Source organism: Scomber scombrus, chromosome 23, assembly GCF_963691925.1.
Source record: "Scomber scombrus chromosome 23, fScoSco1.1, whole genome shotgun sequence".
NCBI lineage: Eukaryota > Metazoa > Chordata > Actinopteri > Scombriformes > Scombridae > Scomber > Scomber scombrus.
In genome coordinates, this window is record NC_084992.1 from 7,443,161 (window position 1) to 7,470,758 (window position 27,598).

A 27,598-nucleotide genomic window follows, 5' to 3' on the forward strand; every position below is an offset into this window, starting at 1 on the left:
AGTGAAAGTAAAAAAACCTGTGAACATGTTTTACTGTTGTCTGTTTAGTTTAGTTTCTTCTTTATGTAACGTCAGCTTGTATTTTATGGATCTAGTTTATGTTTTATTGCATTTTAATTTCTATAAGGTTAATTTAACTACTCAACTGTCATTCAATCATTCTGTCAGATAGTGAACATGCACAATGATGATTTAACAGTAAGCTGCATTAAAGTGCTAAAAGTCCTGTATTCAGATTTTTAATCAAGAGTTGAATATAACTTCTAAAAACCAGTCAATATGTACAATTGTCAATTTCAGGCTTTTAAATGTATCTCATGTGATGTTAACTTTAATGCAGGTTGTCCAAGTAGCAAGTATATTATGAGCACATTGCAAGTTAAAAAATATATTAAAACCTTCCCATAATAGAAATATAAAGCATAAACTGCTCTTTACTGTTGAGGAAGTGCACTAGCTTCCAATCTCTGGACATAATGCAGAAAAATCATTCAGAATAGTGATAAATATTAGACAAATGACAGCTATCCTGGAATAAATCCAGCATAAATACATCAATGACTTTGACTCATCAGTAAAATTTATGAATACAAGTTGCATAATTGTCTTTGTGGTTTCATCTGGCACTAAAACCTGCAGCAGCACCTCCATGTACTGCAGTCGACCGCAGGATGAGTGCGTGTGTTTGTCAATGTTGTAAAATTGCCTGCTTGGCAGTATAGGGAAATATTACCTCACCAATAAAGTTGTTTGATTTGGAAAAAAATAAATAAAACAGGCGACCTCACAAAAGGTGGAGAAACAAACACAGACAGACTTCATAAACAGAAGAAGTGAGGAGGAAGGAAAGATTAATTTAACTACTCATAAAAGGTCGGATGTGCATACATGTGCTCCTTTGCAGCAATGCAATGTCCTTTTTCTTGCAAATAATCATCTCACCATCCCTCACATTTATCTGCTGACCCTTTGGAGGGGCCCCACCCCTAGGTTGGGAACCACTGGACTAAACTAGCTAACTGTATATAAAGTAGTGTAAACTAGCTCCACCTCCAGCAGCTACAACAGTAACATGCTGCTCTAACACTGATGCTTCACTATTAATAATCTAATGATGTCATATATAATAATATATCAGTCAGAGGGACCAAACCACTACTTCTACTGTAATACTGCATACTACATCGCTCATAATACTGCAGTACTTTTACTGTAATACTACATACTACATCACTCATAATACTGCAGTACTTTTACTGTAATACTGCATACTACATCGCTCATAATACTGCAGTACTTTTACTGTAATACCGCATACTACATCACTCATAATACTGCAGTACTTTTACTGTAATACTGCATACTACATCACTCATAATACTGCAGTACTTTTACTGTCATACTGCATACTACATCACTCATAATACTGCAGTACTTTTACTGTAATACTGAATACTACATCACTCATAATACTGCAGTACTTTTACTGTAATACTGAATACTACATCACTCATTATACTGCAGTACTTTTACTATAATACTGCATACTACATCACTCATAATACTGCAGTACTTTTACTATAATACTGCATACTACATCACTCATAATACTGCAGTACTTTTACTGTAATACTGCATACTACATCGCTCATAATACTGCAGTACTTTTACTGCAATACTTTACCCCTTATGTACTTTTACTTAAGTAGGATTTTCATGCAGGACTTTTACTTGTAATGTCTTTTACATTATACTTCTACTTAAGTAAATTATTTAAATACTTCACCACTGACTTTTAGCTTTAATAAACTGGTAACTCACTTATTTAATTTTACACGTGTTTAACATAAAGCTTAATTAAAGAGAGAACAGACTTACAGCATCAAATCCATCCAACTCTGGTAAAAAGAAAACACACCTTTGACCTGTCCTCCCTCCATCCCTCCATCCGTCCCTCCTCTCTTGCTCCTCTCTCTCTCTCTCTCTCTGATTACGTCACCATATTTGCATAGCTGGTACCAACAGGCTCTCGTGTGCGCGCGCAGCCACTCGCGCACACCCCCGCATTCACCTGGCTTGTCTCGCGCTTTGGAACCTGACAGACTCCCTCGAGCGCTCCTCTCTATTAACATTTTTAAAGTTTATATATTTGTACGGGTTTTTTTTAAACAGCTTTTTAAAGGCTTCAAAGTGTTTCCGTGCGACTTTTTTTAAAACAGGGATGAAAGGATGACGGATGGAAATTACGCACAGGGAAATTATGTTGAAGGGAGAAAAGGTTAATCAGTAATGAGGTGAGTGAAATTGCTTTTCGGGCTTTAAACCACTACGTTAATGTTTATATTAAGTGTGTTCTCCCAGTTAATTTAGCCTTTTCAGCTCCTCAAACATCTTTTTATAGAACTTGGATGAATATTATAGGATATTACAGGACTAAACATGTAAAATGAGGCACTTTATATACACAAAACAGCTGTATAAACCTTAAGTATCTTCATTGTGGTGGATGACTGTAGATGGTTATAGCCTAACTTAGTTGACTATTCAACCCCTTGTTATGGTTAACACACATCTGCTGCTATCATCCAGATAACCTTATAGATATATTTTATAGATATAACTTTATCAGCACAGTTATTCCTTTTTTTCTCCTCTGCATTGGTGATAACATCTTTCACCAGGATTTCCTTATTAAAGTTGTGCAATTTATTACTTTGATGACGTCAAGGGATATTTTTGTTTATGTTAAATTTGAGTGGACTTGGCATGAAAAATACACTTGAATAATTTTCCAGTGAAAATTGTCATTTTCAAGTTTAAAAAAGGTCAAGTATTTGCTAGTTGCACCCTCTTAAAATATGAGAAGTTACTACGTTTGCTTGTCTTACATTATAACCTGACTTTTCAAGTAGCTTGTCAAACTAGATAAGCAGTTTGAGGCAGTTTTTAGGGCTCTTGGGGGCTGTGATGGACATTTTAACTCCAAATATGCTAAAAGATTGATGAAGAAAGTAGAGCAAATTGATGAGTTGCAGCTCTGTAACAACATATGCCAGTAACTGTAAATGTTTGTATTTTTATGTTTGGTCTCATAGATTTTTATTCAAATCTAAATGCTTTTCCCCCATAATTCACTGGACCAACTTCAATCTTTAAATTGGAGGAAACCTTGCATGATAAGTGCATCTCTAATACTGAAATCACTGAAGAAACTTGACTGTTTATTCAGTATTGTCTTACTTTATTTGGAAAACCCCCTCTTCATTTTCCAAAATGCAGAACAGAGTAGTGAAACCAGCCGACATGGGAAACAAAAAGACACCGGCTGATTGAAACAGCAGTTCACACAGACACAAGAACAATAAATGTACTATCATTGCCACATATAGTGTCATGAAAAGTGTTGAAATCGGATGAATCAGATCAATTACTGTTAAAATCAGATATCTACCTGTGGCAGAGGAGGCAGATTAATATGGAGATTATAGTGACAGTGGAGCGTGAGTTTTTGCACACAGCATTATAGGAAACAGTTGTTTTTTTTGTCAGTCAGATGACAGGGAAGAAGAAGAAGAAGCAAAAAAGAGGATAGCCACAGAGAGGAAGAGCAGCATAAACCAGTATAGTTGTAGGTGGTGACAGGAAAATGTGTTTTTAATGCGCGTCTGGGTGCGTCGCTGGCATGTCATTCCTGTACACACCTGAACAGTGTGTGTGTGTGTGTGTGTGTCTGTGTGTGTGTGTGTGTGTGTTAGTGTAGCTGTGGAAGAGCCTGCAGCTAGACTAACAAGTTTTTTGTTGCATAATGGGGAAATGACTCGGAGTTTGTCATTAAGATGGCATTAAAACCACGCACTGACTACAGACGCCAGCAGCTGTCTCTGTCTGTCAGCTGAAAAAATAAATCTTAAGTAGGGCATATTTATATTTTAGCTTTGTTTAATACTTTTCTTTTTCTTTTATTGCCATTCAGACATATTAACAGGCTATTTTAACTGTAAAGAACAAAATCAACTAGAGATCGGGCTTCCTACAAATAAATTAATGCTGCATAGGGTCAAAATAGACACCATGGGTCCATACATCACATAGAGATAGAAGTCTTAACCAAGGTAGAGAGTAACAGGTGTCCATCTCCTCTTAAATATAGGTATTCTTAGCTGTAGGAGGGCAGTCATATCATGTGGATATCAGTTCCTGTGGTTACTTTTCTAATTGTTTATCCTTTTTTTCAGTTTTTGGCAGGGAGTTTCCTCGGTTACCCGGCTGGATGGATCAGCGTTCGTCTGAGGAGAATACACTCAGCAATTTTTGGGACTTTAACGGCTCTACATGACATCATACATCATTGTCTATTTTGATGACATCTTTTTAGATTTGAGGGGAAACTTCTTTTTTTGTAACGAGCTAGACTCTTTGTGGAACAATCTCAACTTAAATATAATATAAATATATTTATTAGATTTCTTTTGTCTTGAACACGGACACTGAAGCTCTCCTTTCTGCACATACACATAAACAACATCTGTTAAGGAAGACGCTCCTCTGGTTTGTATTTATCATGTAGACGAGCTGACAGAGAGAGACGCGGGCAGCCAGAGGAAAGCTAAAGTGACAAGTGGATAGACGGCGAGGTCACGATGCCAGACGAGTCTCTGGGTTTACAGGAAAAGGAGCGAGGGCCCGGAGGAAGAGGAGGAGGAGGAGGAGGAGAGGGGTCCCAGGTGGTGCCTGACATCGTGATCCTCTCCGGCAAAGACGGCGAGGGCAAATTCACAGGAGGCGGTGGTATCATTGAACTCGACGTCTTCAGTCACACCTCGGGACACGACGGTGTGAAAGAGACGGCAGATTCGCAGAAAACAACAGGAAAGGGTGACGTTAACATTTCACAATCGGGACTCGGTGAATCCCAGGTCGCTGTAGAGGTAGGTGTGGCGAAAACAGCTCAGACCCCAAAACCCCTAAAGGTCAATTCTTTGCTGAAGGGAACAGGTGTGCCCCAGCAGCCTGATGATGATGATGATGATGATGATGCTGACGATGAAGCTGCCCAGGTAAAGTCATTCTCTAACAGGCTACAAACTGACAGTCATACCTCGTGTCATATCAGTGGCTGCAGCCACTCGGACTCCAGCAGCGCCAAATCCAAACCTGATTATGTTTGCACTAGTTTCAGTGACGACGTCTGTGACGGAGATTTGAACGATTTTGATGAAAGCTCCTTGGAAAAGACGCACCGTATCCATCCCGTCAACCTCTCTGAGCCCAGATTAGAAACCTCCCAGTCTAACAAAACCATTAAAAGTGGCTCAGATGATGTGAGACGCAACTCCAAAACAGACTTAAATGTTAAACTGAACTCAGAGGAGTCGCCTGGAAGCAGGTCGCACTCGCTCACAGGTGTTTCGTACGTCTCCCAAACGGGCGACAGCATAAATGAGGAATGGGACGAAGGGGAGGAGGAGGAGGAGGAGGAGGAAGAGGAAGACGAGGACAAGCGGAGCAACCGGTCCCAGCGTAGCGTGAGGGAGGATGTGTGCTGCTGCTTTCAGGCCGTCCACAGGGCGTTCCTGCAGTGCGTGGAGGAGACGCCGGCCATGCTGTCTGGGCTGGTGCTGTCTTTGGCCTTCTGTGTGGCCATGATCGTCCTCCTCTGCACCATAGGAGAGGTGAGAGAGAGAGAGAGAGAGAGAGAGAGAGAGAGAGAGAGAGAGAGAGAGAGAGAGAGAGAGAAAGAGAGAGAGAGAGAGAGAGAGAGAGAGAGAGAGAGAGAGAGAGAGAGTGAGAGAAAGAGAGAGAGAGAGAGAGCGTGAGAGAGAGACAGTGCACTTTCACATTTTTACACTTATATCAGTATCTGCCACCTTTTTTAGTCTGATGAATACATGCAGATTTGGACCATCCATTCATTAATAGTTTGTTTCTCAGGCAAGAATTCCCAACATCTTCTTTTCTCCATTAATCTATTATTTGCATGATCGGGACAATGTCAGAAAACATCAAAAATGTTGATTAACGTTTCTCCCAAAGCCCGAAATGCAACCTAAAATATCTCATTTTGTCCGGTCAGACAGTCCACAACCTAGTTTTCTATCATAGAGGACGAAAGAAACCAGAAAATATTCACATTCATTCATTTAACAAGCTGAAAATAACAAGAGAATTTAGGCTTTAATCAATTAATCAGTAGAATCCCACTCTAGGCTTATCTTAAAACCTCTCCTATAATAGATAAATACACAACAACAATGCAAAGTGAAAAAATAACAACTCTAACACGCTAAAGCCTCTTGAATATGATCAAATACTAGAATGTGCTGCTTTTCTCTGTTTTACATCATTGTAAATCTAACATTTTTGAGTTTTGGATTAAAACAAAGTAAATTTAAAGACTGGAAAACGTCGGCAGAAATGAATCAATAATCAAATTAATCATTAGTCGCAACCTTATGTGAGTTAACTTTGCCCTCAGCAGCATCACTGTAAAGCACTTAAAAAGCTTTACTGTCGACTGCAGCAGTCATAGAGCTTTAAACCTGTTCTCTCAATCAATGTGACATTCCTGTGCTTTATTTAGGTCGCCTTAATAGCCGAAAGCAAAACAGCACATATGTCTAACCTCACTATAATGCTATAAGTTTATTTAAAGTTAAGTTAATAATGGACTTGGTCTCTTTGGACTCAGACAACTTTAAATGTCCTTTAAAGCTGTGTGTGTGTGTGTGTGTGTGTGTGTGATGTGTTTAAATAGTAAAATATTAACTTTAATGTTTTTTACTAGTGCTGTAGATGGCTCAAACTGGATATAACCGAATGGTAGAAAACTGAAAGTACAGTATAATAATCTCTAATCTCAGTAATAAACACTCCTCATTCTTATCATTATGTTTTCGTTTCTTTATACTTTGTAATATTCGAGCAACAGGTGGCTCGTTCTGTAGAGCTACAACGATTAGCTGAATAATTGATGGACAGAAACGTATTTAGGAACTATTTTGTTAATTCAATGGTAATTTTTAAGCAAACATGACATGAGTTTGCTGGTTTCAGCTGTCGTTAATCACAGCTGATGATTATCTTTTAGGTTTTAGACTGTTTTACACTGTCAGATAAACATTTAAAAACGTCTTTGACTCTGTGAAGTTGCAGCGGACATATTTCACTTCAGTTTTATACTCAAAATAACTTAAAATGATTAATCAAGACAATAATTACCAGATTAAGTACAACTGACTCATATTCTTTATTTACAGATATATTAAAGCCCACTACTGATTGTTTTAAATATTCCAGTATCTTAGGTAGTATCTACATTTAAAGATAATTTATGTAGTTGTTCTGTGCTTTCTTCCATGATTGATTAATTAATTGATTTTAAAAAAAAGGTTAGTGCATTGAACATATATTAACATTCATTCAAAATCAATAATTCTTTAAGGCACCAAATTTTAAAAAACCCCTCTACTTCACGTAGTAGATTAAAAACATTGCACCTGCCTGGCTCTGATCTCTGATGAATAAAGTCATGTGGATTTCGGCCCTTACTTTGGCCTGGACAGGTGCTTTTTGGATATAGTGAACAGCTGAGGTGAGCTAGGACAAAGCAGGGTGAAGCTGTGTAGATGTATATTAATGTAAAGGGCTTCCTCTCCTCTGCTTCTGCCTCTTAATGAGATTTCTTTAAGGTTCAGTCAACTGCTCTTGAAGAATATTTAACACGTGGCATCTAAGTCAGTGGTGGAAAAAACAGTGGATTATATCACACACACATTTTACAGCCTGCACTATTGAACATTTAATCAAGAGAGACACATTTTTAAGTCCTTTTTTCTTTACAGAAAGACAAGAGCGTTGTCCACGTGGACGCTCTGTCTGTGCTGTGTGTGGTTCTCTGTCTGAGCGCCGCCCTGCTCGTCTGCCTGCCCTGGCTGCCCACCATGAGGCGCTGCGGAGGAGCCCTGGCCCTCTTCGTCTGGGGGACGCTGTACATCACCGCCGTAGTCTTCATCTTCACAGAAGGTCCCGTCACAACCTGGGAGCAGGTGAGAAAGAAACGATGGGATTCACTCTTTAAAGGAAACCATTCTCCAAGCTTTTGTAACCATCTCTCTTCTTCTTCTTTCTTTCAGGTAGCGTTCTTCCTCTTCCTCTCTGTGAGCGTGTACACAGTGCTGCCTCTTTCTCTGGCCTGGGCCTTCATGGTCGGGATAGGGACCAGCGTATCGCACATCGTCATCATCAGTGTCTACGTTTCCGTCAAGAGCCCGAAGACACCAAACCTGGCCGTGCAGGTGCAGATTTGAATCATTTCCAACGTTTTTTCCCCCGTTAATGTATAATCACTGCTAAATTGGCTCGTGCGAGTTTTAACATCGGCGAAATACAACTAGCTGCATGACATTAAGTTTCAAAATGGAAATGTAGGCAAAGGTTTTTGCAAATGAGCTGCAGATGAAGAGATGCGTACCTCTATCGCATGTGCCAAAAAATCCCATCCATCCATCCATCCATCTATCCATCCATCCTTCCTTCCAGCCGTCACATCCAAATTCAAATAGTAGTTGTAAAGCTAAGGTCAGTCTGCACAGTAGAGTATTGTGGTTTATGGAAAGTGAAGCTTTACAGTTCACTGGGGTAAAAAAAAAAAATCTTTTATTTGTTTAAGGAGCAGTTTTAAACCTGGTTTGACATGTTGTCTCATGCTAAATAAATGTGGCTTTTTAAATAGTTAATAAGATACATGATTAATTTACACTGATTCACGTCAATCGTCAATTATTGTGCCTGAAGGTAAAAGGATTACTGTAGATAAAGTATCAATAATCTCTCTTCTCCTCTCCTCTTCTCTCTCTGATTGACTTCTTCCTCCAACACAGCTGGTGGCGAACGCGCTGCTGTTCGTGTGCGTGAACTGCGTCGGGATTTTCCACCTGTGGACGACCGAGCACGACCTCCGAATATCCAACCAGAAGAGAGAGGAGTTCAGCGCCATTCGCTCCCAGAAGGAAATAAGAAAATATCAGCAGGTTCAAAACAAAACAAAACACAGATTCCAACTCTTTGACTCTTTAATTAGAAACATATAGACAGAAAATATATTTAATTCAGTGTCGATTTCCCATTCGGATAAAGATAATATGACAGTTCAGCTCATCAGAAAGTGCAAAATAAAGACTTGTTATAATTGGAGCAGCCTATAGTTGCTTTGCTTAGCTTGGTTTATAATAGTCTAGTCTCATTAAAACATCATGAAGAACACAAAACAGAGCTCCAGTTTTACGCAAAAATGTAAAGATGAGCAAATGTTGAGAGTAGTAGAATCTGAAGCAAGTGTCAGATTTTTATAATATAAATATAACTTTATTAGTTACTACAGCTACTTTAAAATGAGCTCAATTGGCACCAAAAAGCAGCTTTTTAAAGGAAGCTTTCAGAAATAAATTAAAGCCCCTACACTTAAATGACTTTGCTCTCCAGATACTTTTACAGTGCAGAAATTCCTCCCACTTTTCTTCCCCAGATACTCCAAATTTAAAATCATTGTGTGTAATCGCTCTCATTAAAGAGCTCTTTACCAGGACAGGCTGAGTTTGGTTACTGTATGCTTTTCTGGCCATTAGATCAATAGATTAATCATTCACTCGTCTGAAGCCCGGCAACAATAGAATAGTCTAACCCAAATGGACACTATTCATAGCAAGTAAACAAACAGATGAAATGTGATCCACTGAATAAACACCGCTGTGTTTCAAGGAAGCGTTTGATGTTCTTTTACCGCCTTAGAGAACAGATTGAAACCTCCCGTCAGACAGAAATGCAACGACAAAAACTCATCACCCACCTTTCCTACAAACACACACACACACACACACACATATATAAATATAACGCCCTGTCCCCGTCTGTTCCCTTGGCAACAGGAGCAGCTCCTCCTGTCTGTGTTGCCACGGTGCATCGCTGTGAAGCTGAAAAAGGAGGTGATAAAGAGGCTGTCCAAGCCAAAGAGCGATAAGGAGAACGAGCACAACTTCCACAACTTCCACAGCCTTTACATACAGCAGCACAAGGACGTCAGGTGATTATCACTCTGTGCATAAATAAAGATGTTAGAAAGTTACAGCTGAGGCCTGAGTCTTGTCTCTCTGCTCGCAAAGATGCTTAAAGTTAATCACATGAATTCACTTTTTTAGTCTGTTTAGATAGAGGCAGATTTATGGAGTAAAGCTGTATAGTTAACCACATGAAAGCACGTAATTTAGATGCCATAATTAATTTTAATTGCTATAAATTACAACTTTAGGCAGTAAGGATGAACCACAATGACTTTTACTTGTATATTTGTCCAATATTTGCTGTTTTTATTCTGTTAAGCCAAATTATTCCAGGATTTTGTGCCTAATTTTTTTTTTCTTATCTGTGTGTGTGTGTGTGTGTGTGTGTGTGTGTGTGTGTGTGTGTGTGTGTGTGTGTGTGTGTGTGTGTGTGTGTTATACAGCATCCTATATGCAGACATCGTGGGCTTCACAAAGCTGGCGAGCACCTGCTCACCTGAGGAGCTCGTCGCCGTGCTCAACAAGCTCTTCGGAAGGTTTGACAACATCGCAAAGGTACAAATATCAACAAATCCACCATAAAATAAAACTTCTAGGCTTATTGATTAGTTCTAAACTCTCTCTCTCTCTCTCTCTCTCTCTCTCTCTCTCTCTCTCTCTCTCTCTCTCTGTGTGTTTCCTTCTTCCTCTCTGTAGAAGAATGGATGTCTTCGCATTAAGATCTTGGGCGACTGCTACTACTGTGTGTCCGGTCTGCCCGATCCCATCCCGGCACACGCCAGGAACTGTGTCCAGATGGGGCTGGACATGTGCGCTGCCATCAGGTCCGTTTATCTGGACTTATTTAAAGTTTTGTTTTAGGTCCCCACACCCTTCCTCATCTGATATGCCTCTCCTCTCATGTCTTTTATACTCTGAAAAAAAGCTCACAGCTGCAGATACATATTGAAATATAGTATAAATGTATGTAAATCTACATAAGCATCTATAATTTTGATATTTTAAACAAAATCTAACCTGTCTTAATGTATCTTTAACTTAATTCTTTGTTACTGTTGTGATGAGGTTCCTGCCACCTGATTCCTGTTTTTCAGCCACATGAATAAAAGCTACTCAGTGTTCCTAATTTGCATCTGATATTACTCTTTGTAACTTCCTCTTGCTACTCCGAGAGTTTTACTTCACTGTTCTCTCCCGTGCACGGGTGGAACTAGACTAAATATTTCAACCCGAATGCTCACAATCGCACGTAAAACACTGTAATATATAATTTGACTGTAATATTCTCAGACTAAACATTTTCCTGAGGCCTTGTTGAGTCTTCACAGCTTCCAGTTTTGTCTTCATGTGTTATGATCTGTCACTCATCTGTTATGTAATGTGTTTTGTGTACTTAGTGTGACCGAAACACATTTTTATGACCCCCTACACAGACGTCAGTCATGACCAGAGGCATAAAACTACAGTTTATATCCGTCCCTAATCTCTCATGACCTCCACTAAAACACGTTTCTGGCCATAACTCAAGAATTCATATGCAAATGATGATAAAGATTCACACAAATGTTTAATAGGATGAAAATGATGAAGCGATGACATTTTATATCCACATGGTCAAAGGTCAACTTCACTTTGACATCGTTATGTTCTGCAAAAAAACACTTTTCTGGCTGTTATTTAACACCATAACTCAGGAGCAGGAGGTGATACAGAAAAAAAAAACACATTTTAAATTTAGTAGAGATGTCCTGAGCTACACATCATGTTCTACAGGCTTCAGAAAACATCTTTGTTTGTACAGATCCTCACAAAAAATCACACCATAATCATTTTAATATGCTTTTCATTGAGAATGAGAATAAAGATCATTCCCTCTAATATCGTAAATCATATCACAGTTGCAATATCAGTCCAAATAATCACAATTAGATGTTGTTTCAAAGTCATTCAGGCTTAATTGTGACCATATTTCACATTTGGTTGGACACTGAATTGGTGAGTCTAATCTCAGGTGTCCGCTGAGTTTAAAACATTTATTTTAGAATTTGTAGCTTTTTTTGCAGCAACATCCATATCTGAATCTACAGTCATGGCTACAACTTTGTGTTCAGAATCAGTTTTATTGGCCAAACATACAAGGAAAATACACTTAATGCCTTTAAAGTCTTCACTACAAAGATTATATACAAACACAGAAACTGCAACTTGACTGGCTGTGTTTTTACTTTAATTTAAAAATGTTGAATTATTTCTCTCCCCTGTAGTAAACTGCGAGAAGCGACGGGGGTTGAGATCAGCATGCGTGTCGGCGTGCACACTGGCAACGTGCTCTGTGGCGTGATCGGCCTGCAGAAGTGGCAATACGACGTGTGGTCACATGACGTTACGTTAGCCAATCACATGGAGTCTGGAGGCCTTCCAGGGTGAGAGAAGTGTTCAAATCAGCTCAGATAATAGTTATATTATAATAAATAAGTATAATGGATAATAAAGTGTATGATGTTGTTGTAAATGCTTTTTTAGGTTTGTATTTTCCACATCTCTGTATAAAACATGTTTTTACCTATTTTGTTACTAATATTATTGTTATAATTATTATAAATAGGCGAGTCCACATCACAGAGGAGACGCTTCAACACTTGGATGGAGCGTACCAAGTGGAGGAAGGAGACGGGGGGAGTCGGGATCCTCTTCTTAAAGGGAGAAAAACCTACCTGGTGATCGACCCGCAAAAGCCGGACGGTTTCTCCAGGAGACAGAAATTGGAAGGGGTACGTGTGTGTGTGTGTGTGTGTGTGTGTGTGTGTGTGTGTGTGTGTGTGTGTGTGTGTGTGTGTGTGTGTGTGTGTGTGTGTGTGAAGCACTTGAGATGTGATTAGATGTTCAAATGCAATAATATACCCTCAAATTGCACTTTTATGAAGTTTTCATTGAAAAGTAAGTGTGTTTTTTTAAGTTGGAGGATCTTATCTGAATTTCCTTTTTATATTTTCATCACACTTTTGTTCCCAAAGTTGTATGAAAGTTGTATTGTATTAAAATAACTAACTATGCAACACTCCCTGACACAAACTGTATATGTACTTCTGGAAGCAGGTTTGCCTTACAAGAAAAAGCATATTTCTAAGAGCCAAAAAGATCATAGTTTAACCCTGAGAACCAAGAGAAGGGACATCTATTAAGCAACTGAAGATCTCCCAGTTATGCGTATTATACGTATGAAACTCACCGACTCCAAGCCCCAAACTACAGTGATCTACTTTAAGGAAGACACAACTGATTTTAAGTGATGTGAATGTAAAATAAAATAATCTCCATCCCAATTTCAGACAAACTCTCTCACATCCGGTGAGAGCAGGCAGCGAGCGTCCGTCCGCATGTCTCAGTACCTGCAGTCCTGGCAGACCATCCACCCCTTCGCCGACCTGAGCAATCCCGAAGCCAAGAAGAGGCCGTCCAAGAAGAAAGTCAACCCCTGCAATGTCATCACGAATCCATCACAGCTGTCTGCAGTATGTACTTAAGCTGCATTCCCCGTAGTGTTTCCATGTATGAAGCTATGCGTTAAAGTGACTGTAAATATAGACACAGTATATAAATACACACAGAACCTGCACTTACAAATATTACTTAATCATACTGTTTTCTCTCTCCAGCGTTAGATCCTAACTTTTGTATTTTGTGTGTGTGTGTGTGTGTGTGTGTGTGTGTGTGTGTGTGTGTGTTTTCTTTAGCAAAGACTAACTTCTCAGAACAGTCCCAGGTAAGTGTAAAGAAATATTAAGATCACCTGTAACAAATCTTACAATACATAAATAATAAATAATAATAATACATTTTATTTATAGAGTGCTTTTAACAATACTCAAAGTGGAACAAAGCATGCTGCTCTATATCTGATAGCAAAATCCTGCATTTGAGTGTTTTATTATCTAAATATAGAAGAGCTATTTCACATTATTATTTTATTTATAATGTAAAGAAATTAGCTTTTTTTTCCTCCTTTGGTTAAAGCTGTGTCTAACGTCTTCTTGTTTGGTCTCAGTTTGGTGGTGGATAACGGTGTTCGGGGATCACTTGACACGCTGGAGACCGCAGGGTAAGTAAAAATATCTTTATTCTTACTGCAGAACAAAGGAAAACCAAAGATTAACAAAGTGTGACACTTTTGATTGTGCTGCTTCTTTGTTAGTTGGTAGAGAGATAACTGGAGATAATTGCCTCACAAATCTACTGAACCCAAACATTTCTCTGCTAGTATTGGCTTTTTAAATATCTTTCCTAAAGTAAAATATACTTAAATAAAACTGGTTAACATTAAATGAAATGCTTGCCATATAGATTGTTGGAAAAAACTGATTGTTACACTGTTTCTACCTAAAAAATATTTCATATTTTATGCTCTTTTATTACTTATATTTTAGATGCCTTTAGACTTTTGTGATACTTGTCACTGTATTTTCTCCTCTGACCTCCCTTACCTTAAATTTTCTTTTAATGTGTCATTCAGGAAGCGAGTAAAGAAGCTCAACTGTTTGACTCTGCTGTTCAACGACCTGAGTCTGGAGAAGAAGGTACAGTAACTTCACTCTCTGAACACAAGCACGATACAAAACATGTTTTTTTTTTGGTGCCTTTGTGTGTTACATCTGTGTGTTTCTGCTCCAGTTTCGGCTCTCTGAGGTGAAAGGTTTACACCAATCAATGAGCTGCATCGCTCTGATCTTCGTGACTGTTTTCGCCGTCCAGATGCTCGTTTCGGACAAGTGAGTAACACCTCAGTTATTCACCTGTTCTTGAGCATCATGTTCTGAATTAAATGAGCCAGAATCACTGGAATAAAACTGAACTAATTCCCTCAGCGTACTACTTACAGATTCTCTCTCATAGAAATCCTTATTTGCTTTCTCGCTGCTGCAATTGAATAAATAAAAAATATCGTAAATGTCCCTTTTTATGCCTCTTAGGAACTTTGAAATGGCAGTGTCCTACGGTGCAACGTTTCCAGTGCTGGTGCTGCTGCTGTCCATCGTCTTTACTGGATACTTGGAGGTAAATGGACTCTGGTGATAGGTTTGTGCTGTAGTATTGGAAGTGCATAGGTAAGAGTTTCTTATCAGCTGCTGATCAGTAGTTTAATGATGCAACAGTAGCAAGTAAAGGCAGGTGGATGAGGTGAAAATATAAACTTTCTTGCAATAATTTTGACATGAATTCAAGTTGTGAATAAAGTCATAACTCAATTCTAGCTTCACATTAAAAACACACTGTATTTTTAACCCTATTGCTCATCATTTGATATAGTTTACTGCTTTAGATTAACATTTACATAACAGTTATTTGACATAAAATCAGATTTGAGTTATTGTTGTGTGGTATCGTGATCTGGAAGACTGTACTTTATGGTTTTTTTTTCTTCCAGAAATGGCGTTCCAAGATGCCGCTGAGCGTCCAGTGGATCTCCAGCCTGTCTCGTGGCGTCTCCACCAGGGCGGCGCTGCGGCTGTTTGTGGTCTCGCTGTGTGTGCTCATCACTTTGCTCATGGCCGTCCTCAACCTTGTGAGCTCCTTTGACTTGAAATCATCTTTAATTCTTTTATTTATTTATTTTTTAATCCATGAACCCCTTCTGTTTATTCATTTGTTATCTTTCTTTCTTTCTTTCCTCTCTCTCTCTCTCTCTCTCTCTCTCTCTCTCTCTCTCTCTCTCTCTCTCTCTCTCTCTCTCTTTCACCATGTTACTGTTCCTTCCAGTATTTCCTCCCAGGAGACGACTGCAACCCGAATGCCAACAGGACAGAGTTGGAGAGTCTCAGACTCCACACTGTGCCTGTGAGTACTTCCAAAGAAACACCATGTTGTTTTATTCATATGTTGTTTTTATTACATGTTTAATTTGGCATTATTGGACGTTGTTATAACTATTTGTTGCCATTTAGCTTAGTTTAATTGTCCGGTAATTTCATTAATAAGTGTAAATAGATGTATGGTTGCTCATATATCAGGCAAACATTGACCTTTTGATAATTATTTGACAAGAACTCCACTCATTTACATTCTCTACCAATACAGTAGTGGCTCCTCCTTTATCATAGCTACATAAATACACTAAAATCTATGATAAAATTATTTCATTTGTTATTATTCAATTCTGTTTCATCTCTAACCTTTCCTCACCCACATTCCTTCCCTCAATCATGCAGTACTACCTGTACTGCTGCCTGCTGGCCATGCTGGGAGTCATCATCTTCATCAGGATGTGTTTCTTGGTGAAGATGCTGCTGCTCACCCTGGCCGTCGTGGTGTACCTGGCCCTCTTCCTCCACATTTACGCCCAGAGGTGCAAATGCCTCGTCCAACTGCTTTGCAACAACAGCACGTGAGTGATCCGACAGATGTCCGGTGTCGCTGTAGCTTTATGCGCCTGAATATCATTTAGATAATTGATAAAAAGAGTAAAATGAAACAGCCAAAGAGTTTTTTCTCACCAAATAAAGATGTGATTTGACACACAGAAAATTAAGAAAACTTGAGTGAAATCCAATTGAGCAGATTTCTAGTAGTAAAGTGATTAGTGGGAGTCATTTAATAGAAAATTAGTATTGATTAACAAACACTTAACTTAGAAAAAATGATTGGATCGTCACTGTTAAATTGTCTTTTAGGGTTAGGTTTAGGGTTAGACACAACAGTAGTCTTTAAAAGTGATTAAAAAAAATACAATAAAATAAAAATATACAATAAAAACAATCTCCAAATATGATATACAATAAACAATAAATATATAATACATTAGTGGGACATTAACTTGGACTCTTGGTGGCATTTTTAAATTTTTTCCCCAACATCTTATAGACTGAATAACTGATTAATAAGTCAGGAAAACACTCAACATACAATCATTTTTTGCAGCCTCACAGGTTTCATACAGAGGAAGCTGAATTCAACAGCATTAGAGCTTTTATCTCTTTAGTAACCTGCTGTTTAACACATTAACCTTCCTGTTGTCCTCGAGTCAAGGAAGGAAGGGAGGAAGAAGGAAGGAAAGATGGAAGGATGGAAGGAAGGAATGATGGAAGGGAGGAAGGATGGAAGGAATGATGGAAGGATGGAAGGAAGGAAGAAGGAAGGAATGATGGAAGGGAGGAAGAAGGAAGGAAAGGAGGAAGGAAGGAAGGAGGGAGGAAGGAAAGGAAGGAAGGACGGAGGAAAGAAGGAAGGAAGGTAGGAGGGAGGGAGGAAAGAAGGAAGGAAGGAAGGTAGGAGGGTAGGAGGAAAGAAAGAGAGAAGGAGGGAGGTAACAAAGAAGGAAGGAAGGAAGGGAGGGAGGAAAGAGAAAGGAAGGAAAGAAAGAGAGAAGGATGGAGGAAGGACAGATGGAAGGAAGGAAGGAAGGAAGGGAAGAAGGAAAGAAGGAACAGTCAAAACAGACGGGGTCAATTTGACCCGGGAGGACGACACAAAGGTTAAAGAAAGGCTAGGTGTGTGTACTCAAGCTTGCCTCGTTCTTCCATTTTTAGCCAAAGAGGAAAGGTTAGAAACAAACACAACAGCAAAGACAGAAGCGACATCATCCAGTCTTTGTAACCACTTGGTCTCTCTCTGTATACGTTACATCACTTTAATAGACAAACTGATCCAAATAAGATGCATCAAAGTGAGCCGGCATGAATATAAACAGTGTTAACGCTCGCCACCTGTCCACACAGTCACACCGGCTCCCTGTAATCCTACTTAAGTACACTTTCCACTCGTCCCACGGGGTCTGACATATCCGATAGCTCCGATGGACCGAGGCCAGTGTGAGTGTACGGAGGGGGAAAGGTTGATTGGGCCGAACGGGGCCAGCGACAACCAATCAGAGTCATGCCGGATAAATAAATTGGGGTTACTGGTCAGGCGGATGATAAATAATTTGGAATCACAGCGACGGGTCAAGTTTGAGTCCGCTTTGATCAGCCGATTGGAGCAAGAAGGGGGAGAATGGGATGTTTAAGCTCTCCGACTTTAAACAAAATCCAGCAGTAGAGTCGAAGGTACGAGACATTTTATATCAGATAATAGTTAAAGAAGCAGAACATCAACTTAAATACAACGTCTTTGACTCAAAGCGGTCAACTCGTCTCTCATCCACAGCTGCCGTCGTCTTCTTTACTTTTACACTGTATTTTCCAGCTATATCGAGCTTCTTGTTCTAATAATGAACTCTGATAAAGGAGCTCAAAAAGGACGTTCAATGTACTAAACAAGTGAGTCAAATTAGCTTAGACAACAAAATATGGAGAAACACACATTTATACACCATTAATCTACTTATCCAATATGTGTCTTATTGTATATTTTGCATATTATTGTAATATATGTATATGTTTGTAACATTAGTTTTAGTTTATTTTGGTCATTAAACTCAAATACACTTGTATAAATAAAGTAAATAATCATATGTCCTTGTTGCTTGTCCTTCATCTCCATTAGAAATAGTGACGAGCCAAAAGGGAAAACATTAAAGGGAAAATAAATAAACATATCAATAAAGCAGTTTAGATATCCATAACTAAGGGAAAACAACCAAATCTAAAGGGAACAAATCACAGAGGTAATCAAAGTTAACAAAAACTGAACTAAAAACTGAGACTATGAAAAATAACAACATTAAAACTAACTGAAACAATATTGTGCACTTTTAAAAGGAACTAAAATTAAATAGAAATATACAGAAAATGTCTTTAGTTTCAGTTTTCAGTCAAATGAGTCAACACACCAAGCAGGAGGAAGCGTGACTGCGTGACTGTTAGTCAGTGTTGTGTTTGTACTGTCATCACTTACTCTGAACTTCCTAAATCTTGACAACCTTGACAAATACTCGTAATAAGATATTAATTTATTAGTCACACGGTGGGGAAATGTACAGTGTTGCAGCAGCAAAGTGCAAAGAGGAGAGCAAAAAATAGAAAGAGCATCAATAAAAAAAGAATAACGAACAATAAATAATAAGTAAGTACACAAGCAATAAAAACAATAGGTGTGTAACAATAGTTAAAAAAATCGGTATAAGAGTAATTTGGTGTTGTCAGAATGATAATATACAAGAGTCCGATACTGATATTGCAATAGTAATACTGAAACTAATGAAAATGAAACTAAACTGAGAAAATCTGCTCTGGAAACTAAGCTCAATTAAAAACAAAAAATAATAAATAAGATTATCAAAATAAAAACTAGTGAAAAATACGAAACTATAAATCACCAAAATTATGGAAATGTTTAAATTTTTTTAGCTGTCGGACCAGTAAAGCTCTAAATCTACTGGCCAAGTGGGTTAATGAAGGGGAAGAAAACACTCATCCACCGCTATCTGTAATCATCACACCAGGTTTTAAATTTCCTGCCTTTTGTTCGGCCACTCAGACTCCAGATTGTGAATCCTTGTCTGGAGTTTCAGCTCACCATCATTTATTCAGGAGCTTTGTATAGCCGCAGGCCCGCTCCAGGGCAGCGGGGGGGTAGAGGGGTACGAGCCCCATTGACTGTGAGATACAAGACACTCACTGTCTGAGCAGTTATGTAACCAAGCAGAGAAAAAGAACGGCTGATTGGTTTAGTTTAGTAGTCCAGATTGTAACACGATATGAGTCTAAATGTATGAATGTGCATTTGTTTTCTACAGATATAATGTGGTGAAAGACCCTCACATCATGTCTGGAGTTTGGCTGGTCATCTTTTACATCGTGGGCCTCATATTGGCCAGACAGGTGCGTACGTATGGAAGGGTTTTTCTTCAGGAACGGTGTGTAGTTTTTATTTTGCAAATTTCCATCCAAAGTTAACTCTCTCTCTCTCTCTCTCTCTCTCTCTCTCTCTCTCTCTCTCTCTCTCTCTCTCCTCTCTCTCTCTCTCGCTCTCTCTCTCTCTCTCTCTCTGTCTCTCTCTCTCTCTCTTGCTCTCTCTCTCTCTCACTTTCCCTCTCTCTCTCTCTCTCTGTCTCTCTCTCTTTTCTCTCTTTCTCTCTCTCTCTCTCTCTCTCTCTCTGTCTCTCTCTCTCACTTTCCCTCTCTCTCTCTCTCTCTCTCTCTCTGTCTCTCTCTCTGTCTCTCTCTCTCTTTCTCTCTCTCTCTCTCTCTCTCTCTCTCGCTCTCTCTCTCTCTCTCTCTCTGTCTCTCTCTCTCTCTCTTGCTCTCTCTCCCTCCCTCCCTCTCTCTCTCTCCCTCTCTTTCTCTCGCTCTCTCTCTCTCTCTGTCTCTCTATCTCTCTCTCTCTGTCTCTCTCTCTCTCTCTCTCTAACTCTCTCTCTCTCTCTCTCTCTCTCTCCCTCTCAGGACGAGCTGGGTTGCCGGGTCGACTTCCTGTTGGAGCATTGTTTCCAGACAGAAAGAGAGGAGATGGAGACGATGGAGAACGTCAACAAGCTTCTCCTCCAGAACGTCCTGCCGCTCCACGTCGCCTCCTTCTTCATGGGCAAAAGTGTCCGCAACCAGGTTAAGAGAACAAACAATAAATAAATAAACATATAAGAGATGTAGAGCATTAAAGTGGGACATTTTAACACATAACACATTTTTAATATCACTAGAAAGTTAACTTAACCCTCACATACTGTTCACATTCAGACTCTTCACAGTATCCCCTCATATTTAATCCTTAACCCTTCTCAAAATTGACCCTTTTTGGTTTGATTGTTTTTAAAGTATACGGTATAAATGACCACCCAATTCTTGTGTTAAACCTTTTTTAGCCAACTTCATTCTAACTTATTACCACAGGTTTTACTCATATTTTTTGGGAAATTATGGTCAATAGTCCTCATTTAAATGAAACAATACCTCATTTTTGAGTAAAGAAAAGGCAGAAATTATAAATTATTTTCACTAAATTTGAGATCAGAGGAAAATAAATTGATGGATTATCACAGTCTGGTATAAAGTTCAGTCATGATACTGTTTTGAAACCATTTTAAATGTTTTAATGAGAGCACATAATCACACGGGTCAATTTTTACCCGGGAAGACAATAGATTAGCCATATTATATGAAAGTAGTGATGATTAATTTTACTTGCAAAGAATGTAGTAAGGAACCATGCATGTGATTTTCAGGCAATTAGATGAAAGAAGTAACAGGAGGGTTAATGAAGCTTTCAGAAAGCTGAGAGAGTTTATTATTCAGTTTTTACACTTCTAATTGATGGAGAAAAAACATGAACTATATTAAATGTGAAGAATGCAACAGTCTCAAACTCTAAAAAATAATATGTATCAGCTGCACTCAAATGTTTAAAGGAGAAGTCATCACATTTCAGGCTAAAAGTAAGAAGTATTTAGTGTATTTACTGCTTTAAAATGTCCCTGAACAGTATGTAAGAGTTAAATATGAGGCGTACAAGCATTTGTGCAAAGAACATAGAGCCAGTGAAAGAAATATATAAGTTTTGGTGGCATTGAATGTTTATTTTATATGAAAAGAAAACAAAATATCTGAAAGTACAGTATGTTATCTTGCAATCAAACCCTTTTACTTTCCACATCTCTGCTCCAGGACCTGTACAGCCAGTCCTACGAATGCGTGTGCGTGATGTTCGCCTCGGTGCCTCAGTTCAAAGAGTTTTACACCGAGAGCAGCGCCAACAGGGACGGTCTGGAGTGTCTGCGATTCCTCAACGAGATCATATCAGACTTTGATGAGGTATGAGGAAGGAGATACTGTTTAAATAATCCAGCTGGCATCTATCTGGGTCAGAAGATTTTTGTTTTGTTTTCTAAGTATCCCCCCCCCCCCCATCCCCGTCTGTCCCACGTTCTCCCCTCCCTCAGCTTTTATCCAAACCCAAATTCTGTTCAGTGGAGAAGATTAAGACCATCGGCAGCACGTACATGGCAGCTGCAGGACTCACAAACTCGGGGGAGGAACAAAAGGTTAACCTCCTTTTTAACTCAATATCAATAAAGTCACTCACTTATCCTGTAGCTAAAATGCAGGTTTAAACAAATCAAAGTGTCTTAATCTCTTGTTCATCCGGTGCTGATATGGTTCCGCTTCATTATAACGTGATCTCTGGCTCCCCCTGCAGAAGTGCGACATGTCCTACGGTCATGTGCGGGCCATGGTGGAGTTTGCCATTTCTCTAATGGCCAAACTGGAGCTCATCAACACACACTCCTTTAACAGCTTCAAACTCAGGATCGGTAAGAGTCTGTTCAAGAAGAATATTCAGAGGATGGTGCGACGTAGTAAAAGCTGTAAACCTGCAAAGTCTGTAATTACACTGTGTTCATGTGAAATATTATGACTGTAAAATATAAGAAAAAGCATTATTTTTAACAGAATAATGTAATTTAGATATTATTTATACATAGTGAAAGATCACCAAAAGTTTATTGTGCATTCAGGATATGTTTAATTTTTGCAAACAAACATTATAGGGGGGAAATATATTTCTATTATATTACATTAAAGACAACACACCAGTATTTTCTTGGTACATGCAACACTGTCATTAAAACTTTGAAGAAGAAGTGTCAAGAAAAAAGTAGTAGTGTTAGACAATGTTTATGTGGAAATGTTCTTTTACAGGTTATGACAGTAAAATATTAGAAAATATATTAGTTTTAACAGGATTGTTGTGTTTTCCTCTGATGCATCGCTCCGTGTCGTTCACTTGCAGGATTAAATCACGGTCCGGTGATTGCCGGAGTTATCGGAGCTCATAAACCTCAGTATGACATCTGGGGGAATTCCGTTAACGTGGCCAGCAGGATGGATAGCACAGGAGTGCTGGACAAGATACAGGTCAGAGAAAAGAGGAAGACGTGCCTCATATAGTAAAATACAGCAAACCAATCTTACGCCTTGTTTCAATATATTAAAAAATTAAATTAAAGCAACTTTGTAAGGCTTTTACTATCTTACTGATTCAAATGGTTGAAATGTTTCTGATTTTTATTATTTTTTCTACAGTACATTTCAATTATTAGATTAAAAAATACAAAGAAAACTGAAAAACAAATAAAAAAAGGGACAGGGAACAAAGGGTTGTTTAAATATTTGTGTCTTTTTACAGAAAATACATAAAATAAAAATAAAATGATGCTCTTAAAGTATATTTGTGGTGCATCCTGGTGGCCTAGTGTCTTTACTGTCCTCTATTAAAGGACCAGTTTGTCCGATTCAGTGGGTTTTACTTCTAGAAATGAAATATAATATTCACAAGTATGTTTTAGTAAGTGTATGATCACCTGTAAATAAGGATTGTTGTGTTTTTGAACCTGTATATCTGCATAGGGAAGCAGGTCCTCTTTCATGGAGGCCGCCCACTTCATGTTGCACACTCGTGTTTCTATGGTAACCCAGAATAGACAAACCAAACACTAGCTCTAGAGAAGACTTTCCATGTTTTTTGTGAGTTCTATTGTATATAAATATCTATATATAGATAAATTATTCCTTTATTAGTCACACGGTGTGGAAATTACCAGCATTGCAGCAGCAAGTGGAAAGCAGAAATAGAAAGAGCATCAGTAAAAAGGATAAGGAACAATGAATAATAAGGAAGAACACGAGCAATAAAAACAATAGTAGTAAAAAAATATAGTATAAAAATAGTAACATGTACAAGAGTGATATTGGTGTTGTCAGAATAATGATATACCTGAGACTGAGATTGATATTGTTATACTAATACTGAAACTAATAAAACCTAAACAGAGCAAACCCACACTGGAAACTGACTGAAACTAGACTGAGAAATGGAAAATATATATATATATATGACTGTGAAAACAAAAACTAGTGAAAAATACGAAACTGTAATAAGCTTTAAATCACCAAAATTATGTAAAGAAAAAAACATTTGACAAGGACACACTCCAGCTCTTAAGTAGATGTAGAGGACAAGATAGGATGGGAGGGGATAGGATAGGATATGATAGGATAGAATAGGATGGGATAGGATAAGATAGGATAGGATAGGATAGGATAGGATAGGATAGGATAGGATAGGATAGGATAAGATAGGATAGGATAGGATAGGATAGGATAGGATAGGATAGGATAAGATAGGATAGGATAGGATAGGATAGAATAGGATAGGATAGGATAGGATGGGATAGGATAGGATAGGATAGGATAGGATAGGATAAGATAGGATAGGATAGGATAGGATAGAATAGAATAGAATAGGATAGGATAGAATAGGATGGGATGGGATAGGATAAGATAGGATAGGATAGGATAGAATAGAATAGAATAGAATAGGATAGGATAGAATAGGATGGGATAGGATAAGATAGGATAGGATAGGATAGAATAGAATAGAATAAGATAGGATAGAATAGGATAGGATAGGATAGGATAGAATAGAATAGAATAGAATAGAATAGAATAGGATAGGATGGGATAGGATTGGACGGGATGGGATAATATAGGATGGGATAGAATAGGATAGGATGGGATAGGATGGGATATAATAGGATAGGATAGGACGGGAAAAGGATGGGATAGGATTGGATGGGATAAGATAGGATGGGATAGGATGGGATAGAATAGGATGGGATAAGATAGGATAGGATAGGACGGGATAGGATGGGATAGGATTGGATGGGATAAGATAGGATGGGATAGGATAGGATGGGATGGGATAAGATAGGATGGGATAGGATGGGATAGGATGGGATGGGATAAGATAGGATGGGATAGAATAGGATAGGATAGAATAGGATAGGATGGGATAGAATAGGATTGGATGGGATGGGATAATATAGGATGGGATAGAATAGGATAGGATGGGATAGGATGGGATAGAATAGGATAGGATAGGATGGGATAGGATGGGATAGGATTGGATGGGATAAGATAGGATGGGATAGGATAGGATAGGATAGGATGGGATGGGATAAGATAGGATAGGATGGGATAGGATAGGATAGGATAGGACGGGATAGGATGGGATAGGATTGGATGGGATAAGATAGGATGGGATAGGATAGGACGGGATAGGATGGGATAGGATTGGATGGGATAGGATGGGATAGAATAGGATAGGATAGGACGGGATAGGATGGGATAGGATTGGATGGGATAAGATAGGATGGGATAGGATAGGATAGGATAGGATGGGATGGGATAAGATAGGATAGGATGGGATAGGATAGGATAGAATATAATAGAATAGGATGGTATAGAATAGGATAGGATAGGATTGGATGGGATGGGATAAGATAGGATGGGATAGAATAAGATAGGATAGGATAGGATTGGATGGGATGGGATAAGATAGGATGGGATAGAATAGAATAAGATAGGATAGGATAGGATGGGATGGGATGGGATAAGATAGGATGGGATAGAATAAGATAGGATAGGATAGGATAGGATTGGATGGGATGGGATAAGATAGGATGGGATAGGATTGGATGGGATAGGATGGGATGGAATAGAATAAGATGGGATAGGATAGGATTGGATGGGATGGGATAAGATAGGATGGGATAGAATAGAATAGGATTGGATGGGATGGGATAAGATAGGATGGGATAGGATTGGATGGGATGGGATAGGATGGGATGGAATAGAATAGGATAGGATAGGATTGGATGGGATAAGATAGGATGGGATAGGATAGGATAGGATGGGATCGAATAGGATAGGATGGGATAGAATAGGATAGGATAGGATGGGATGGGATAAGATAAGATAGGATGGGATAGGATGGGATAGGATTGGATGGGATAGAATAGGATAGGATTGGATGGGATGGGATAAGATAGGATTGGATGGGATAGGATGGGATAGAATAGGATAGGATAGGATAGAATAGGATAGGATAGGATTGGATGGGATAAAATAGGATGGGATAGGATGGGATGGGATAAGATAGGATGGGATGGGATAGGATGGGATAGGATAGGATGGGATAGGATTGGATAGGATAGGATAGCAATAATAATGATAACAACTTTATTTATATAGCACCTTTTTAAAAAACAAAATTAGCAAAGTGCTTTGACAGACAAAGCAAAAGCAGTACAATACAAAGCAAAGACACACAACACAGAGAGCAGTAACAAGGCTGACACTGACAAGATAAAGGTAGAGGACAATGAAATACAGTAAGGAGATGATGAAAATATAATATTCCCCTCTTCTTCTCTTCTTCTCCTCTGTGCTCACCAGGTGACGGATGAGACGGCCCAGGCCCTCCAGAGCGTGGGCTACAGCGTCACCCTCCGAGGAGTCGTCAACGTCAAGGGCAAAGGAGAGCTCACCACTTACTTTGTGAACACGGACCAGTCGTCTCCCCAGTTCTGACCTCAGACCAGCAAAGAACTGGTTTTGATGGTTTTTGATGTACTTTTCGTTGACAGTCTTGGTCTTGTGAACTATTTCAAACTAAGCTGACGTTACGTGACTCATCCTAGCTGCCTGTAGAGGGCGGTTAAAAAAAAAAACAGCTGCCTTTTTTTTTTTGTCTTTACATGATGAGACACAAAATAAAATCGTGACCCGTTTAAATGAAGACTTGAGGAGGAGATTTCTACTCTTACTCACGGACCATTCAGCACCATTTGTGTATAATCTGGATGACTTCTCACTGTATTATGTTGAATTGTGAATGAAGTAAGATTGTATTACTATTTATAACACCTTTTTTTTGTTGTTGTTAGTTTTTAGGAACATATATGTACCAAAGATTACTGTTCTGTTTATGAAGGATATTGTTGAAGTAGTTTATGCCTCATATAAGCAAAATATGTTTAATTTTTATGCTGTTTACAAAAAATTATTTTAGGTTATTTTACTTTTTTTTGCACACTATCATGTTTTTTGTTGGCGTACAACATTATGTGGCTTTAAATGTACATGTTTTAAGCTACTTTGACACATATTTGTGATACTTAACAGGTTTTATTTTTGTACTTGTTCCCTGATAAATCTGAGCGGTGGCAATGTGATTTTTGGGGGTAAGAACAGAAGAAAAAAACATATTATTTGTGCTGTTTTTCTCCCCCTATTTAGCCATTTTAAATGTTTTCTTTTATTGACAATAATAATAACTGACAATAATGTTGCTAATGTAAGCACATCTGCACCCCTGACATCATGATGTTTTGTGCCAGTGAAAAGTCAGTTAATGCACACATTTGACATTTGCACTTTCTAATTTTGTTGTGTTATTCTGCCCTAATATTTATACATTTTGGGTTTTTTTCTGTATCAGTATGTAGTATATTTTTGTAGGGATTATGATAAGTGTGAGTGTAAAAAAAAAAAAAGAGTATAGTGAATGACGCACATTAAGTGAAAAATATTTTTATATTCTATTTATAAACAAATAAATAAATAAAAAGAAAAGAAAGAAAGAAAGTCAACCACAGATGCACCAGCTTCACACCTTTTGCATATTAAAGAACTGGAATTTCCCCCCTCTCGCTTCTTCTCCTGGCAACGCCCACACAAATCGCTCTGATTGGCTGAGGCGCGACCTTTGCCGAACTTTCCTCGCTTCTGATTGGCTGAGTTGCGACCTTTGCCGACCTTCCCTCGCTTCTGATT

At 38.6% G+C, this 27,598-nt stretch overlaps 2 protein-coding genes across 2 annotated transcripts in view; both read left to right on the plus strand.

Moving 5' to 3' along the window:
- emc4 (ER membrane protein complex subunit 4) overlaps positions 1 to 27,598 on the plus strand; it is a 149,319-nt gene that overhangs the window by 97,986 nt on the left and 23,735 nt on the right. The gene's annotated exons all lie outside the window — the stretch shown is intronic.
- Positions 5,550 to 26,353, plus strand: LOC134005883 (adenylate cyclase type 2-like). The gene is made up of 25 exons (XM_062444910.1): positions 5,550 to 5,672; positions 7,842 to 8,045; positions 8,133 to 8,294; positions 8,880 to 9,029; positions 9,924 to 10,078; positions 10,499 to 10,610; positions 10,752 to 10,879; positions 12,320 to 12,478; positions 12,661 to 12,826; positions 13,409 to 13,567; positions 13,790 to 13,818; positions 14,101 to 14,154; positions 14,566 to 14,629; positions 14,724 to 14,821; positions 15,023 to 15,107; positions 15,478 to 15,615; positions 15,810 to 15,887; positions 16,259 to 16,434; positions 19,723 to 19,807; positions 20,372 to 20,530; positions 21,587 to 21,733; positions 21,862 to 21,963; positions 22,119 to 22,233; positions 22,713 to 22,837; positions 26,219 to 26,353. Exons 1-25 carry the CDS (start codon positions 5,601 to 5,603, stop codon positions 26,351 to 26,353), a joined length of 3,057 nt encoding a protein of 1,018 aa, XP_062300894.1. The 5' UTR covers positions 5,550 to 5,600.

What these genes read in the sequence shown, in the direction of transcription:
- LOC134005883 (XM_062444910.1), top strand. Translation starts at nt 5,601, where the DNA reads ATGCTGTCTGGGCTGGTGCTGTCTTTGGCCTTCTGTGTGGCCATGATC. An exon ending in TCATGGCCGTCCTCAACCTT is followed by an intron (nt 15,616 to 15,809) that starts GTGAGCTCCTTT and finishes TGTTCCTTCCAG; the next exon opens with TATTTCCTCCCAGGAGACGA. An exon ending in GCAAAAGTGTCCGCAACCAG is followed by an intron (nt 20,531 to 21,586) that starts GTTAAGAGAACA and finishes TCTCTGCTCCAG; the next exon opens with GACCTGTACAGCCAGTCCTA.